The sequence below is a fragment of the Melospiza melodia genome, chromosome 1 (assembly GCF_035770615.1).
Source record: "Melospiza melodia melodia isolate bMelMel2 chromosome 1, bMelMel2.pri, whole genome shotgun sequence".
NCBI classification, from domain to species: domain Eukaryota; kingdom Metazoa; phylum Chordata; class Aves; order Passeriformes; family Passerellidae; genus Melospiza; species Melospiza melodia.
In genome coordinates this window covers 36,516,223-36,534,295 of record NC_086194.1, presented here as the reverse complement: position 1 = coordinate 36,534,295, position 18,073 = coordinate 36,516,223, and the positions used below count along the sequence as shown (strand labels likewise).

The 18,073-nt window shown below is 37.8% G+C and overlaps 1 protein-coding gene across 8 annotated transcripts in view; it reads left to right on the top strand.

The window, feature by feature from the left end:
* TBC1D5 (TBC1 domain family member 5) overlaps positions 1 to 18,073 on the top strand; it is a 317,794-nt gene that overhangs the window by 259,158 nt on the left and 40,563 nt on the right. For 6 of the 8 annotated variants that reach the window (XM_063154169.1, XM_063154127.1, XM_063154134.1 and 3 more), the window contains 3 exons: positions 5,001 to 5,275; positions 9,985 to 10,050; positions 15,776 to 15,939. In XM_063154169.1, the coding sequence (XP_063010239.1) occupies positions 5,001 to 5,275; positions 9,985 to 10,050; positions 15,776 to 15,939 (505 nt within the window). The remainder of the gene's footprint in view (positions 1 to 5,000; positions 5,276 to 9,984; positions 10,051 to 15,775; positions 15,940 to 18,073) is intronic. The other 2 variants (XM_063154185.1, XM_063154177.1) reach the window with 1 other exon arrangement.

The window sequence follows — 18,073 nt, the reverse complement described above, 5'->3', positions numbered from 1 at the left end:
TCACATTCTGTTGAAATCAGCTACATTAAAAGCCAACTCCAATTAAGATGGTGTCGTTTGAGAAGCTTTTAAAAAGGGACAAAGAAGCAGAAATTAAAACTAAGTAGAGTGACTACAAAACCATCTTTTTCTTTATAATTCGGGCTTTAAAGTTGAGAACAGGTGTCAAGAATTGCTGCATTCCATTGCGTTTTCTTAATGTTTTTACTTATTCTTTTGAAAAATTATCTGCAGTGTTGCCTAAACTGGAAAAATAAGTTGTTCAAAGTTTCAAAAAGAAAGATTTCAAGGATTTTGAAAAGACAAGTAAATTATAAAGCCCAAACAAGACTGACACCTACCGGAAGCCTAAATTCCAAGAAAAAAAAATTGATTAAATCTGTGTAGGAATATAAATTATTTGCACACATAGACTACACACCAAATGAGATAGGAAGTTGTTTAGAATAATTCAGATAGAAGAAAATCTGGGATAAATTCATCTCAAGTCAGGAACGCTTAGAGCAGGTCAAATGTGGTAAAGCTGTTTAAGATTGGACTAGGGAGAACTGGAAGATGTAACATTAGGAAATGCTTCTGCAGTGAGCAGAGATGTATTAAATCAAGTACTAGGTCTATTTCATCTTTAATTCCATAGGCTCAGTGATATGTTTAAAATATCTTGACAAATCTCTACTATATATTGCTTATTTTATCACATATAAAACTTTTTAATCGGTCATGTTCATCTATTTGTCTCTCATCTCTTGTAATGATTACTTGCTGAAAAGAGAAATGCCTTTGAATAAGGCCTGCAAAACAAAACATTTCCATCTTAGCAGAAAACTGCAGAGATTGAATCATCTTCCTACTGCTAGTTTAAAAATACAGCATTCACAGTCAAGGTCAATGATGCTTATTGTGATGAAACAAAATTGTTTGCTTCGTGGATGGAATTCATGTCTCCTTGATACTCATATTTTTAAACTGATGCCTTACTTTTAAATGCATCTGCTGATAACTTTACAATGTAAATCAATCAGTATTTTTCTTGTAATTGTTGTGCATGTCTGGTACATTTAGATGGCTCAAATGTAGATTGATCCATGTTTGATGGCTGTAATCATCCTTTGCATTAATATATCAGACATTTAAATGGTAAGAAGTAGACACATTGTTCTTATTTTACTGAACTTCAGCTCACTTTTAATGTAAGTCCTCCAGAAATGTAGCACCTCACTATTGTTCATTTACTGAAGCTGTCATTCAGAGAAATTGCACAGATTTTACTTCACAATACATGTTTTAAAACCACCACTTGAAAAGATATTTAGATAGCATCATTATTTATTTTTCATTCATTTATACATGTTCTGAGCTGATCATTAGCAGTGTCACTTCATAGCACAGCCAAATCACACCACAGGTTATTAGGAGCTGTGATAACTATCCTTTCCAGTTGTCATGTACTTCTAAAACATTCTTTCATTTTACTGTTGGAAGCACTTTTAAAAATAGTGTTTCAGACATAAAGGCTTGGCGATTGTTCATGTAAATTTTCAACCATCTGAAAAATGCAAATAAACTAATTTGTTATAGTGTACATATATGTCAAAGCAGCAAATCAAATAGTGTAGAATTAAAACTGACACCTTTTTATTAAGCAAAATATAGCTGAAAAATAAAGAAACAAGAAACAAACAATCTGCTGGACACAAATACACAAGCCTCTGTATAAGCTTTGTTTCCTGCATCTGTGTACTATCCCAATTCCCATGATACATGAAGCTCAAAGTGTCCAGTGGCTTTGTTGCTCAGGTGGCCTGTTTGTGTAAATCACTTACTTTCAGCAGATTTTTTGTGCAAACTCAAGGGGTTTTATTAGTGATTGCCAAGGTTCTAGGTTTAGAGACAATGTAAACCTAGGACTCAATGTGCAAGCCATTATCTTCCTGCTAAGTTAATGTTTCAGGTGAGTGAGTGACATGTACCACCCCAAACTCCAGCAAACAGAGGGAAAAAGTATACCATGGGTTCTGAATCTCTGCCATATTACTGGTATGACCCCCAAAATTGGCAATGTAATGAGATTTATTGCCAGCTGTTGATAACTGATTGAGATCCCATTCAGCTTGATTTTATCTGTTAGCAGGTTCCTATTTAAAAAAAATAGAAAACTCAGCCTACTACAGGCAGATTATTAAAAATAAGCAATCCATTGAGTTTGATTCATGTACCCAACTCCTTTTCTTGTCTGGCATAATTCACTAGAGCAGCAACTTCACTTTGAAATGCTGACATTTGTGCTCCTGTGTCTACCACAAAAATAAACAAATATTTTAAATGGCCCAAGAGAAAAGCGATTATCAAATCTCCCTGGCTGTTTTCTGTGAGCCTTCACATATAAATCCACTCCATTCAGTGGCTATCCCTCACTCAGGACTGGTTAATCTGCTAAGTCCAGGCTCTGAAGGGTCTGAGGGGACCAAAATGTTGGACTCCTCAGGGGAGTGACTCATGTCCTTTGATCTTCAGTGGGAGTGTTCTGGCATCCTTCCTGGCAAAAGAAGCCAATACAAGTCTCGAGGGGTTGGTCTGGACAGGTTACCCCTTCGTGGCTGAAGTTGTTTAACAGCATGGACTTAGGATATTTCCCAGGTGGAATCTCAGCTTTAGTCTCATAAAGTACTTTTCACACTGCTGTTGTTGCTTCCCCCACCTTTTCAGGGGGCTCTCCTCTAATTATTCTCATTTCCAGAGGGAGTGAGACTGTTCATTGCACAGCCTGAGCAGTGCTGGGTGAATGTTCATACCCCTGCAGGAGGCTGTTTAAGGTGTATTGCCCTCCCTTCCAAGCCATGCCAGCTGAGCAACCGTTAAAGGCACAGTATTGGCGTTCAATTGCCTGAAGTAAACTGGAAACCACAACTCTCTGTTGGCTCCTTCACTACCCAGGCAGGACAATTAGGAGGGGACTTTGAGACAAACCCATCAATGCTCAAATCACATGGGTGCTTATATTGTGGCTATTGAGTTTGCAGTGGGTGGTGTTGCACTGTTGGTGGAACCGAATCAGCTATAACTTCAGAAATTCCATTTTGTGCTGCAGCAAAGACCCAGCACTGTGATACACCAGTAATCCTTGAATTTAGTGCAGGCACCACATGGAGTGAGTGCACTACTGTCTCTGGACTTCTTTTAGAGTCAGGTTCAGCAGGGTCAGGGTCAGGAGCCACCAAACAGCCAAAAAATCTCCACATCCCCTTCAGTTGCAGGGTGCAAACCTGGCTTCAGCAAAGCACCTGAAGCCTTGGCGCATCAGTGATTGTTTGAGTCACTAACCATTAATGCTTCAGTCTCACACCTACTCAATTTGCTTTTGAAACCATTTGGACCTCCTGCTACAGTATTTTATACAGTTCTGCACATGCTTTCCTTGTAGTGACTTTGTCACTCACTCTCAGATGACTGTGGAGGAACATTCTGTAACACCAGCAGCAATCAATAAAATCAGGAGGCACAGAAACATCCTGTAATTATTATCCACCAATCATTCTTTCCCAGCTTCCATAAATTGGGAAGCAACACTTGGTCCCAGTCTCTCTACTGCTGTTCCTTCTAAAACATTCTAGATGCCATCTTTCTTCATCACCAGTATATATGGCAGAAGCCCCCCACAGAGTTTGGGGCTGTATCTTGTGAGTGTGAGGCTCTCATACTGCCTTCTGATAGCTCTCCTTTTCTGTCTATTCTGAGTATCTATTCTGATTCTAAACAACTCAGCTGTTGTTATTTTCTGGATGTGCTCTATATGTGTGTGCATGTTTCTATTGTGTATTCTAAAAAAAAACCATCTCTGGAGACAAATAGAGAAATTAGAGGAAGAGCAAAATCAAAATTACTCTTCCAGGTGTCTGCAGAAGTTATAAATTACCCATATTAATTCATTTGTAGTTTATTTTTAGTTCAACTTCCCCAAAACATTGTAAAGCTATTTTTCCCCAGTACAATGATTGTGTTGGTTTTAATTACATTTCTTCATGTTTTTAAAGGACAGCTATTTATATCATGGAAGTACAGATCAGTAAAGTAAAACCTCAGGAGTGAAAAGGTCTTTGTGGTTGTGATATATTTCTGTGAAGGATATTTCAGCCATTAATTATATAAGGCAGGGAATTATTGCATGAACAAATAGGAATGGCTTTGCTAATCTGTGGGTTATGTGAACGCTTCCACTGGGAATTAAAAGGTTCTTTGCCTCTTTATTTTAGACAAATTAAATGGTTTGACAATTTCCTCAATCTTAATGTTGCATATAACTGAAGTGAATTAAATAGCCACTGTAGTTATAAATAAAAAGTAACAATTATAAGGATTGTGATTCAGTATATGTGTTATACCCTGAAGCAGATCTTCAGCAAAATCGCTTTGGAAATCAAGATTCCTGTTAAAACGTGCTTGGCTTAAAATGATTGAGCTGGGCAGAAGGTGAATTCGGAGCAAGAGACATCTAGCTCTGCCAATCTAAAGGGACAATCCAGTGCTTTGCTTGCTGAAAGAAATGTTTGGGGTTGACTCATTTTAAACATTGGAGAGTATTTAATATAACAGAAATAAATATTAAAGCAGTCCTCAAATAAGTGCAAAAATTCAATTTTATAAAGTTTTTGATTCTGTAGAGACTGGATTGCTATTTATCACTCTTCTTTTTTCTTGTTTTTTAATTTAGGAAGGCAAATTTAAAAAAATTAAGAAAATTGGTACAAATTCACTTTGTTTGGGGTTAGTCTGCATTTTTCAGGGAGAAGGACAAAAAAAAATTGTCCACTTCTGGTAGGGAAAAATTCATACCACACCCTGTGGTCTCTGTGTGTATTCCAGTGCAACTGTAGTAAAACAGCTTCTCTGTAACGTTCAAATCTTGGATTTTTATCTCCATGTTTTGAAGAACTATGCATGTATGGCTGTGCCTGTCCAAACCATTGGCAATGATGCAATGATTTCTCCTCTTCTTTTCTCAGTGCCAGTGCTAAAGCCGCCCCTCTGAACATCAACAAAGTCTCCAACAGCTTACTGAATTTTGGCCGAAAGCTCATTGCTCCGGCCATGGCTTCGGGTGGGGCAGTGGGTGCTCCTGCTGGCGGGAGCAGCTTCCCTCCCTCTTCAATGCCAGGCAGGAGCACAGTGGAGGCCCCTCAGCACCAGCAGCACCACCAGCAGCACCACCACCACCACCACCAGTCACAGCAGCAGAGGATGATGAAGTCTGAGAGCATGCCAGTTCAGCTGGGCAAAGGTAAGGGGGAAAGGGGTGGCAGCACTGTGACTTTGGGGAAGCTTTGTTGTACATCTTCAGGGCTAAAGTTCTTTCTTCTGTTGATTTTTATATCAGTGTGTACATATTTTGAGGAAAAAGCAAAAAAAACTATTTTGTTAGTCAGGATGCTTATGCCAAGTACAACAGCACGTTTGCAGTGCAATACAGAATTAGATGTTATCTCAAGAATGTACAAATACTGTAAGAAGTTTTGAACTTCTAAAAATATATGAACCAGAAACTGCATCAGACAGGCCAACAAACTAATCATTACCATATGAAACATGAGCCAGTTAATTTTTCAGATTTTTACATGCAACCTTTTTTAAATGGAAGACTAATTTCATACATGTTTATCAGGTTATCAGCAAAACATTGCATGCATAACAGTATTAGCTAAATACATAATAAGTGAAGGAAGTTAAAGAGGAATTCTTAATAAAGAAATTCTTATTCCCTTTAGAATGTGTGGAGCTTATTTTAGAAGTTATTTGAACCATAATATGAATTTGTCTTTTAATAATTTGTGATGACCCTCTGCACTTTATTTAGTAAACACCGTGTCTTTTTCTTAAGCCTTTCTTCTTATATTTCTTGAGGACAGCTTATTCAAACAACAAACTCACAAGCTCAGCTTTGGTAGTTGTTTGCTATACTCTGCCACGCTCAAGGTAGGTTACTGCTTTTCACCTCCAGCCAGCCCATGGCAGTACGTGCTTTTCAAGGAGTATGAAGAGCAAAACAGGACCTGCTGCTTTTAGCAACTCACCCAGTGTCATGGATATGAGCTTGAGGGCTGGTCCTGGTTGCCCTGAACCTTGGCATAGGATTGCATTTTTTTTTTTTTCATCAGATTTGAAAGTGTAAAAGAAGGGAAATAACACTTCACAGCTGAAGTTGGTGCTCTCTTTGCTGTGGCACCCATATGGTCCAAAGGCCCTTTCATGATGCACGGCATCCCCAGCAGACACTGAGGGAGCCAAACTGAAAGGTACAGCTGTTCTTTTGGAGCAGGCACATACAGGCACTTCTGTTAGGGCCACTGCAGCTGCTTGGCAAAATCCAGATATACAGCTTCTCTCAGTTATAGGAGAATCTCAAAACTTGCTCCAGCAAGGGTTTTACAGTACTGAGGTGCAACTGAAATGCAGTGAAACTTTGATACAAATCCTGTTCACAACAATGGAAGTAAAATTAGGTGTAGAACAAAATTATTTACACCGTTTCAGAGAGACTTTTTCTTTGCTTTTTTAAGAGTTTTCCATAGTTCTCTTATCACATTATTCTCTTTTCCTCTTTTGAGTTTAACAGTGGTTCTTGGGTGGCTGTTTTCTTTCACTGTTTTCTTTCACTGTAGTAAAAGCACACCATTTGAAAAAACTTCTATAGATGGGATTAATTGTAGTTTAATCTTGATGTGGCTGCTAAAGGATGGCCTGTTATATGGGCCAATTAACATATATAATCAGGAAATGCACCTGATACTTTTCCATAAAAGAATCAGAATAAAAAATTGTAGTTATGTTTGGTCATTGTTATGTACAAGCTGTGCACATATTGCTTTATCAACAGAAATATGGAGATTTGGTAAAGTTATGAAGAATGTATGATGTAGGGCACAAAGCATTTTCATGGTAAGTGGAAAAAACATACTGCAGCTTCCTCTCAGTATATTCTGTCTATCCATATTTGGTACAGCCTTTGCAAAGTAATTTAAGGGCAAAAAAAGTAAATACACTATTTTTAATAGGTTCAGATGACAGAGTTTTGTTTTACATATTAGTGCCATTATTCTGGAGTTGTTGTTCCAGACCTGTACAGTTATAAGTATTTTTTGCCTGTAATTGTATAGAAATTTCAAATGATGGCAGCTATGTTTGCAAGTGCCATACTTAGTATTTTTAAAGAGACATAGAAGGAAATAAAAAATATTTTAGAGGGCCCCCAGTGAATTCTCTCTGAAGTAAGTTTAAACGTTCAGCAAAAAAAATCCCTATTTGCTCCACCATGGTGAAGACACACTAAAAAGTCTTTCGAAGCTTGCTGCAGTGACCTTTGTAAACAGCACAAGCTCCATCACACCTTAAAAGCAAGAATAAGTTTCTTCTGTTTTGTGGAGGACAGTAACACCACCTCAAAAAAGAGCTGTACAGAAAATCCAGTGAATGAGGGTATTCTCCACAGCTATGAGAAGCTGCCAGTACTTCTCTCCTGGCCATTGAGATTCAGGATTTAAAATATATTCGTACTCTCAGAAGCTCTCACTCCACTCCTGTTTGTGCTGAACTTTTTAGCTTCTACGCTTGCTTTTTTTCTAGCTCTGGATTCTGCTGTAGTTTTTTGAGTATCTAAAATCTACTTGACAAGGCTCCCAAATTACTAACTAGCTGTCACTAATTGTCTCCTGCTCTTGTTCTTCCCTGTGTGTTCAGCTCTCCTCAGCCTCCTGGAGCCTAGTTATTTAGCTGAGGTAGGCCGAGACACGGATTTAGGATTTAAATTGAAAGACATTTGCACTTGCAGCTGATGTAATACTCACAGATGTTCAGTTGGACAGTATAACAGGCCAAAGTGCTGTAAATCTAACGGGCATCAAGCCATAAAATAAGTAATCCATTTTTTTCTTACTGGTCTTTTCAGGTTTGAATGCTGAAGGTTTGAAAGCTGATAATTTAAATTAATATATAGAGATCTGTACGTTTGACAAGATTAAATTAACTGGCTGATCTACTTTGTGAAGAAGTCCTTGGTAGCAAAATACCTTGTAGGACTGTCAAAATAATCCTCTCCCAGTTTTAACAACTCTGTTTCAACAGAGTTACCACTCACAAACCAGCTACCATTCATGTTGCCATACTCTAGATGAGGGATGATTGGGTTACATAATCAGTTGTAATTACTTCTCACTCCAAAGTTTTGGTACTTGCTGAATTTCTGTAAGAAAGAAAATGCATTTAATTTAGATAATGTAAATGGAAAAAGAACAGACTGGGAAAAAAAACCCCAACCATAATTGCAAGCCTGTAATTCCAGATGAGTCTTCAGCATTACAAATCACAGCTGAACGAAGTATCCAGACATCTAATTGGAAATTCAGTTCCTCCTAATAATATATTAGTCCCATTCTGCCTGTCCTCAGCACAGAAGAAGATCGGGTATTATTACTGATTACTTACGCAAGGTAGCCTGCTAACAGAAGAGGGATTAAAACATTCTCTTGATCCTGCACAGTGAAGTAATACATTGGTACAAAAGTTGAATTCAGATACTGAGTTTATTGGATTTTCAGTTGAGGTGGTTATTTTGAAAGATAAAAAAATTGATAATGAAAAATAAAAAAAGGGAAAAAAGCTCTCTAATTGCCCTGTGTGTTCCAGTGGATCCTTCATCATTCAGAAACTGGATATTCTTTGATTACCAAATGGCCGTGTATTGCCAAGAAAAAAAAGCATTTCTCTTTCTCTTCTTTTCTGATAGTGCCAGATACAGTTTTCCTTCTAGGTCATTTCACGGTGAAACCCAAAAGGTTTTGATTTAAATGCAGTTCTATCACAAGGACACATTAGAGGACCAGTTAAAAGACAAAGTTCTGCCAAAACTGTATTTAAAGAGTTTCCAGGCTACTCTTTGTTTTTATGAGTTGATACTTTTATGGTATTTGTTGTAACACAAACAGAATTTCCATAGTCAACACGTATGCCCTAAAGAAATGATCCCCAAATTTAGCATTATTTATAAAGTTAAATAATTATTTATAATTTTTTATCTCTAGAAAATGAGTATGCTTTTCATGTGGATAAAGAAATTGTCCTTATTAATAGCAGAAATTAGTACAAATTAAAGGAGTAAAACACAGATTGACAAATGGTTTTTTTTCTTTTAAAAAACATATAAATATACATATTATTAGGCAATTATGTATGTTTTTGACAGCAAGGATACAACTTCTGAGCTCCACAGTATAAGAGAGACATGGAGTGAGTCCTGTGGAGGGCTCCAAAGAAGCCTGGAGGACTGGAGCACCTCACGAGAAAATTGAGGGAGCTGGAACTGTTTGGCCTTGAGAAGATTTGACAGACAAGGGATAGTGTCTAAAGGGAGGTGTGAAGAGGGTGGAGCCCCCAGGTCTTTTCTTGGTGGTGCCAAGAAGTAGAACAAAAGGCAATGGGCAGAAACTGATGCACAGGAAATTTTGCCTAAATATGAGGAAGAACTTCCTTACTGTGCGAGTGACCGTGCCTTGGAACAGACTGCCCAGAGGAGTTGTGGAGTCCCCTTTGCTGGAGATACTCAAACGCCATCAGGACACAGTCCTGAGTAATGTGCCCTAGGGCACCCTGCCCGAGCAAGGCGCTTGGGCCAGTGGTTTTCCAACCTCAGCCATTCTGTGAAGCTCTCAGACAGCAGAATGGCACTGTCTCTGTAAACTGCCAGCGAAAAACCGTTTTGACTCTTCAGTTAAGTTTAGATTTTGATCTAAATCATCACTTATAACCACTGGGGTTCTGCAGCTTGTGACAACGGCTTATCCAACCTTCCCGTTTCCTTTTGCCTGTCCCTACAGCGCTCTCTCACGATGTCCTTTCTGTTCAAAGCAGGGTGCTCCGGCTGAACCCCCAAAGCCGCGGCTCTTCCCTCGGGCGAGCTGCAGCGGCGGGGCCGCGCTAACGCTGTTGTTTGTTTGCCAGGCGAGGCGGGCGAGGCGGCGCCGCCGGGGCCGGCCCAGGCCCAGCAGCACAGCCCGGCCAGCGCAGGTAGGCCCGGGCGGCGCCCGCCGGCAGCGCCGCTGTCCCGCCAGCGAGCGCCGCTGTTGTGCCGGCAGAGAGCTCCGCTCTGCGCGTCCTGCCGAGCTCTGTGTGTCTGTGCTGGTCTCCGTGTGTGTCTGTGAGAGTGTGTGTCAGTCTGTGTCTGTGTCTGTGTCTGGTCTCTGTGTGTGTCTGTGAGAGAGTGTGTGTGTCTGTGTCTGTGTGTCTGGTCTCTGTGTGTGTCTGTGAGAGTGTGTGTGTGAGAGTGTGTGTGTGTCCGTGTCTGTCTGTGTGTCTGTGTGTGTCTGTGTCTGTGTGTGTCTGTGTCTGTGTCTGGTCTCTGTGTGTGTCTGTGAGAGTGTGTCTGTGTCTGTGTGTCTGTGTGTGTCTGTGTGTGTCTGTGTCTGTGTGTGTCTCTGTGTCTGTGTCTGTGTGTCTGTCTCTGTGTCTGTCTGTGTGTGTGTGTCTGTGTGTGTGTGTCTGTGTGTGTCTGTGTCTGTGTGTGCGCGTCTGTTTCTGTGTCTTTATGTCTGTGTCTGTCTGTGTCTCTGCGCCTGTGTGTGTGTGTGTCAGTGTCTCTGTCTGCCTGCATGTCTGCATATATGTATGTATGTCTGCGTGTGTGGCTGTTTGTGTCTCTGTGTGTCTGTGTGTCTGTCTGTATGTCTCTGTGTGTCTGTGTCTCTTCACAGGCATCCACTGTGTGTCAGCATCTGTCTGTGCTACAAACCTCTGTGCTCTTGCACTTTGTAGCCCATTTGCCACTCTGTCATGGGGGCCAGTTCCACCATCATTGTCCCTTTTAGCTGCATTACTTCCCTCCTGTTATATTTGGGGCAGGGATTCTGGGCCGTACATCTGCTGTGGTGCACTTGACTAACAGGGAGCTTACCTGCCTTGGCTGAAATAAAAAGTACATGGATTTTTGTGATGAGGTGGTTTGAATGAATTTTCAAAGTGCTGGAAGCCTTTGTTCCCATTTCACTGCAGGAGAAAAAGGGAAACTAATTTATCTGAAAAGTTTTATAAAACTCATCTCATTCTTTTTGCAAATTTTAATACTTAACATCCTTACTATGGCAAATACAGATAGATGAGCAGATCTGAATGGTTTTGAATTATATATAGTGCCATACTTATGATCTTCTTGGTATCTTTTTCCTTGTTCTTCTTGTAACTATGAAAGCTATTCTTTTCCTTGTAGGGACCAAACAGAATGAGCCATCAGTTTTGTATGTCTTTTTTGCATGTTCCTCTGATTTTTCATGTGTTTTAGCAGGGACCATCAGTGTTCCTGGTTATATCCCCCATAACTTAACTCAAACTTATTAAGACCTGAGCTCACTTTCCTTTTATTGTAAGTCTTCTCCTCCTTGCCATCACCTTTTACTTTATTATATGGCCTAATTTTTGATCACATTAAATTTAAATTATCATTCTTTGCAAGACATCAGAGGTCTCCATGATACCAACAGGTTGGTCCCTTTTTCCACTGCCTCATCTGTGTGTTTTCCAAATGGTTTTCAGGCAGAGCATTTCTCACCCTGGGGTCAGTCCCAGCATCATTAGCAACAGGCAAGTAGTGAGCCACTTAGAAGCCAGCCCATGGAGATAACGTTGCTCCTTTTTGCCTCAGAAATTGATGTATTTTTAGTGTGTGAAATCCTGTGCATCATTTATTCATTTCAGAATGCATATACATACATACATATATATATACATATATGTATATATATATATATATATATTTATGTATGTATATATTTGAAACATCCTACACGGTAATGTATTTTGACTTCTGCATACGTCAGGGATCCTTCCATATTTGTTCTGTGTGCTTCATAAGCATGTATTTGATTTCCATATTTATGGGGTTTCTTCAGCCTGTTTTATATAGATTTTAGGACATTCTGGTATATGCTTAGATGGTCAGAGATTAGATTTCTCCAATGTTTTTTAAGGAGCTATAATGTATTTATCTGATATTGACAGAATGAGCAGATGAAAATTAGAGTTTTGATTCAGTGGTGTTCTCAGGTTGCTGATTGAGCTGCTAAAGGAGAAGGACAGGAGTTTAGTTATTAACTGTACTTTACTGCAATCTTTATGCATTTTGATTCTACATGAAGGGTAAGACTTTTTTCTTTTTCCTCTTTTTTTTTTTTTTTGAGGAATAATACAAAATTAGAAACTCTGTCCCATTACCTTCTTATCAAGAGAGAGCAGAATGTACCGCACTGCACATTAAGAAAGATGTAAAATCAGTAAGACACAGAACAGTGAAGGTACAAATGGCATTTTTGTCATTGTCCCGAGATTGCAAAATCTGTGTGTTGGTACTGCAGTGTTGTTTCCAAAGTTATGTGAGGGTTGTTAATGCCTCAGTGCACAGTGCATACATGATGCATCTGAAGGACTTCAGAAGCAACGTGGCGACTCAGTTAAATGTTGTTGCAGCAGCTTCCTTAAGAGTTGGACTCAGTGATCTTGGTGGGTCCCTTCCTAGTAAGAATATTCTGTGATTCATTACATTTCTGTGTTGGGAAAATCACAGATGTCTTTTTTCTTTTCTCTTTTTTTCTTTTTTTTTTTTTTTTTTTTTTTTTTTGACATTAGAGAAAAAACATATGATTGGTGTGACCTGTCTTTCAGCTTTCATATTTGCAGTTGTAAAAACAGTGACTCCTCTGGAAATTAAAAAATACTATCACAATCCAAGGTTCCTGCTTTATGAGTTGCAGCACACTGTAATTATTCATAAGTGCTGTTCTTTCTGTCTTAATTCTCAATTATATCCCCAGATAATCCATGTCACCCCACTGTTCACAGGGTTGTTGGATGCAGAATAAAAAAAAATAGTGTTTCCTAATAATAATTTCCCCAGATTTGCTTGTTCATGCAGAAGGATCAGGTGCATCCTAACCTTTCTTCTTACTTGGGTATCAAACATACAGATACAGTATTTTTATCCCTTCTTGTTTACTGTATCTCTGTCTTAGTTTACCAAGATCTTGTATTGCTATTATTTTTTATTTTCATTATATAATTTAAGTCTATAAGAACCAAACTGTTCAAAGCTCTTGGTGTTACTTGAGCAAATTCCTTTTTAGGACACTTGTATTATTCTGTCCACAAAATCTTGTTTGGTTATGCAGGTAGTTGCATATTCTGTTCCTCTGAACTGTGATCCATCTTTTGAAGTGTAGCTGTTTGCAGTGACCATGAGACACTTCTTTGTCTTTTCATTTTCTTACTATATTTTTGACATTTTTTTCCTTAGAGCTGTAAGACAATATTTAAAAAAAAATCTTCATACATCATTTTTTTCCATTGTTTTACCAAGCTGTATTATTTCATCTGTGTGGGTTCCTCAAATATATTTAAAGCGTTCTTCCCTCAATATTATCTGTGAATTTTTATCACATAATCTGCTTATTTGCAGGTGAATTGTGTTAAATTCAGGCCATACAGTGAAGCATATATGAAAAATATACATCACTCATTGTTTAACTTTTTTTGTTTGTTTTTTTCATCTTCACCCTATAGGGAATATATCTTCTTATTACTAGGATGGTAAAGAGAGACTGTTTAATCTGATATATACTTAATAAATATTTTTCTGTTGCACTTTACTCTGGCAACCAAATACTTTTTTTTTTTTTTTACGTTTAGCATTTATATTGGCTTCTCTTGCTTAGCTGTGTGAATTGCTTTTATAAATGCTTTATTTGCTAAAATATGTGATTCCATCTGTTCCAAAACTATTTTTAAGTTTACCTACTTCAAAAGCACACTTCCATTTGCCACTATGAAATGCATAAAAAGTCTTTTTTCTTACATAAAGGCAACTGTAAGGATAACAATGTTGCCAAGTGACATGATTTTATCCTAAAATTAGAAATTTTCTAAAAATTTCCTGCAACTGAATTATTTCTGCTGTTTGCCATGCAGTGTTTTTTCCTTTTTCATCTCCAGAATTATTTACAGTGCACATGATTAATGCATATCCCATTTTTCTATAAAATGGGAAGGCAAAAGTTAAGTGAGATCTACAAGAGCCTCGGTCTCATGCACTTGTAAGGAAGCTCCTCAGATAGATGGTAGGTAGTAAGTGCCTGGAGGAGGACTGTGGAGAAACAGAAAAATCCAGTTGAATGAAGTTGGTGGGAAGTAAAAAATATGTAAAGACATAAGTTAGAATAAGAAGTTGCAGAAGAGACCGTGTGGAGGGATCTGAAGAAGAGATGGAGGCAGACCGGAAGGTCCACAGAAACAGGGTATAAAATGTAGGAGGGTTATGGGGGAGGTGAGCAGAATAAAGCAGCAGAGAATGAAGGACGAGATGGGAAGCAATTTATATGAGTTTTCTTCTAGAAAATGTTCAGCATATTAAACCCAGATCCTTTCTTGGGTTTTGTCATTTAAGGTCTGTTTATTCACATGTAATGTTTTTTTCCTTGCTAGTTCAGTCGCTTTGCATTTAACAGTCTCCTTGCAAAAAGTATATTTCAAATAAATCTATATTTATTCCCTTAAGAAAATGTGAATGATTTAATTGCAGAGGATCATACTTAATGCTATAGATGGTAACATGAAAGCAAACCAAAAGCAGAAGAAAGGAAAAAGGGAAACATAAATCCTCTCATCAGAATAGCCACCAAACAAGAGATAGGGAGAATTCTTGAGCATTAGCTTTCTGTGCTATTTAACTTTTTTCCAGAATGGAAAACTCTGCAGTTTCATGGAGTCATTCGAGCTTGACTTCATCATACACATGATAAAAATATTTCTTTAAACTAGCATCTGTCCTAAGGCAACATTTTTTGTAATGAAAGTTGATGAAAACTGACATACTGGAGTTTTTTTCCTCCTGGAACAAATGAAAACAAAATTTTGATTTAAATATTTGAAAACACTTTGTAAGCCTCAACTAGAAGAAAACTAGCCCTATCAGAGGCTGCCTGATTGCCTGATGCATACCCTGCCATGATGAACCAGCCCAGGCTTCTCCCCAGCTGTCATCACTATGATAGTGGACAATGCTGGAATCATTTCAAAAGCTCCATGAAATGACAAGGGTAACTATTAAGTAGACTTCATCAAAGTAGCTGTTAGGTGGTGATGGACTTAAAATTTGAAGCATGAGAGCTTATGTTTATTTCCAAACTTAACTTTTTTTCTTGCTTAAAGTCTCAATATTGTGATCTAGATCTTCAGTGTCCAACCCACTTTTGGAATCTGAAGTTCTCGTTAGCATTCTTTGCCAAGTTTTATAGTTGGAAAAAACTATTTCCATTGTAGTGTTGATGATACCAGATTTTTTTTATTATTATTGTTTTTATGAGGTGGTACTTTGATCATTTTGCCACACAGGGCATGAAGTTCCTCATGAGGTGATATTTATTTATATATGTATGTATGTATGTATGTATGTGCATATATACACACACATCATTTAGCATATATATAGATACAGGTGTGTAATAGATAGTGTATATTTGTGTATATATCTATATATACACAAAGATTTTGTGTTCTTCTCTCATACAGAAATTAAGTTCCATGTGAGAACAGTCCTTCAGTCTCTCAGTGCATGCTGACACACTTCAACATTTCATTCTGTGTTGGGCTGTCTGTGACTCAGTCAATGTCAGTTGAGACAAGGAAGTATTTGTGGGGAAAAGGAAATGCCCATTGATTAAATGTTTTGGGTTTTTTTGTACTTGCTTTACAGGCCAAAGTTCAAAAAACATCAGTTCATCTCCAAGCATAGAGAGCTTGTCTGGAGGACGTGAATTTACAGGATCTCCACCTTTGTCTGCCTCAAAAAAGGATTCCTTTTTCAGCACCATCTCCCGCTCGCGTTCCCAAAGCAAAACTATGAGCAGAAAAGAGTCGGTGGGTTCTTTTAATTTATGAACTATTTTAATATCACACTGCATTAACTTACTCGTTGAGACACTCATTTCTTCCATACATTGAGCACTTGCACTTGGAAATGTTTCCCTAAGCACGCATTATTGGCCAAAGCAGAAATAAGCTATTTCAACTTTTTATGTTGAGTGACGTCTCCATTATGGCTTCCATCCCATAATGGCTTCCATCCCATTATCCTGCCTGAAATGAAACTGTGCAAGTGCCTGTTGCCTCTGAGAAAGACGAGAGAAGTCCTGTAAGATTTTTTGCTTTCTTAGACTTTTGCTGTAGTCCTGAAGTTAATAAACAGTTCAGTGGGAAGCTTGAATGCTCAGCAGATCCAAACATGTCCATCTGTTGTCCCTGAAATTCCTTAATACATCAGAGATTTCCCAGTGTCTGTAGCATCTGTAGTCTGCAGTCACAGTTCTATTTCTTGTGCAGCTCTGACCTTCCATTTGGTCACAAGAAGCTAGTATTTAAACAGATTGTTCTCATCCAAGAAAATCAGCTCTTATCATGGGTATATTCCAAAGAAATTCTCATCCTATCCAAGATATTTTAGGAGCACTACTTTGATAAACTAGGTATGCCGTGGAACATGAGGATTTTTGTTTATTCTCTATACACATTTTCCTTTTTCACTCTGTTGACTATAAAAGAGTTACATAGTAGATGTAATAAGTTATATATTTTGTAAGGTGAAGGCACAGTGGTTTTCTCCATTCTTTCTTCAGAAATGTAGGTTCATATAAATGCCTATTGATTCCAATATATAGGAATTGTAATAGCCAGATTTCTGTTACAGCATTCTTCAGGTGTTCGGAGCTAATATTGCACAGAAGTTTCATCTGAACTTCTCAGTGCTTTTTTACTCTAAACAGCAGAATCTTTATTAATAGTCACATCATGTTTTCAGTTTGATATTCAAAACATTCTAATGAAATGCACAACTTCGTGCAACTTTGTTCAGTTTTTGTTCACTGAATGAGTGTTTAATTCTTGTTCCAAATGTTTTACTGTTGTCTAAAGAAAAGCTGTGTTTTGTGGTTAGTCAACAAGAAGCTATAATTTTGGTTTGTGACCATTTAAAACATGTTGAATTTCATTTAAAGCTAAAACAACAATTTAATTTCTTTCTTCTTGTCCTCATGAGTTGAAGAAAAATAAATACAGCAGTATTGAACTTTTCTTTTTATGTGGCTTAACAAGATCTAAATACAGCTTTCATTTTCAACTTTTATCCAGACCAGAACTTGGGGGTTTTGAACCAGTAGAGTTGAAGAATAATTCCTCCTTAGTCGTCTAATAGGAGACAGGAGAATTTACCATTATATATTCATACTCAATTAAAGTCTATTTATTAGTAACATGTTTTTTTCAGGTAAATAATGTTCCAAATTTGGGGTATTATATAATTCTTTAAACAGTGGTACATAATTTATATTTTAGCATTTTATGATTAAACAGCTAGAAAAGGTTTCAGGTTATCAAAATCCATTTCCTTGGGTTCAGTTTTTGACTCACCCTTAATATAGGCAAACAGAATTTGGCAGATCCAAGAGGAAAAGGTTTGTTTAAATCTATTTTCTGTTGCACAAGAGAATGTTGGTTTTTGTTTTCCTTTAAATTTCATGGTACTTCATTTTCCGCATAGAGTAGAAGACCCCAAAGAGTTTTTCCTGAGGTCCCAAAGTAGTTGCATCAGTAGTCTTGAGTTGAACAATTGCTTCATTTACAGCTGTTTTCAAGAAGCAGAAGGCTTGAAAATATAATGGATCCACATTTTTTTATTTATCAAACTGAACTGGTTTACATTTTTAATCTTATAATTATACAGATTATGTCATTAAGTATTAGGGAAATTACCTTTGTTAGAGCGTTGCCATGCATCAATCTCTTTATAAAAAGATGGTTTTTAAAACATTGGTTCTTGGTGTGGCAGATGAAAGATAATCCATTTTGTTTTCATCCTTGTATCTCTAATACAAGCTTTTTCCACACAAAGTGGAAATTAAATGCATACATAAAAATATAGCCTTTAAGATGCAGTTAAAATAAGTGATTTTGACAGACCAGGGGCATTACTGTAATGGTGTCATGGGGTGGACAGGGA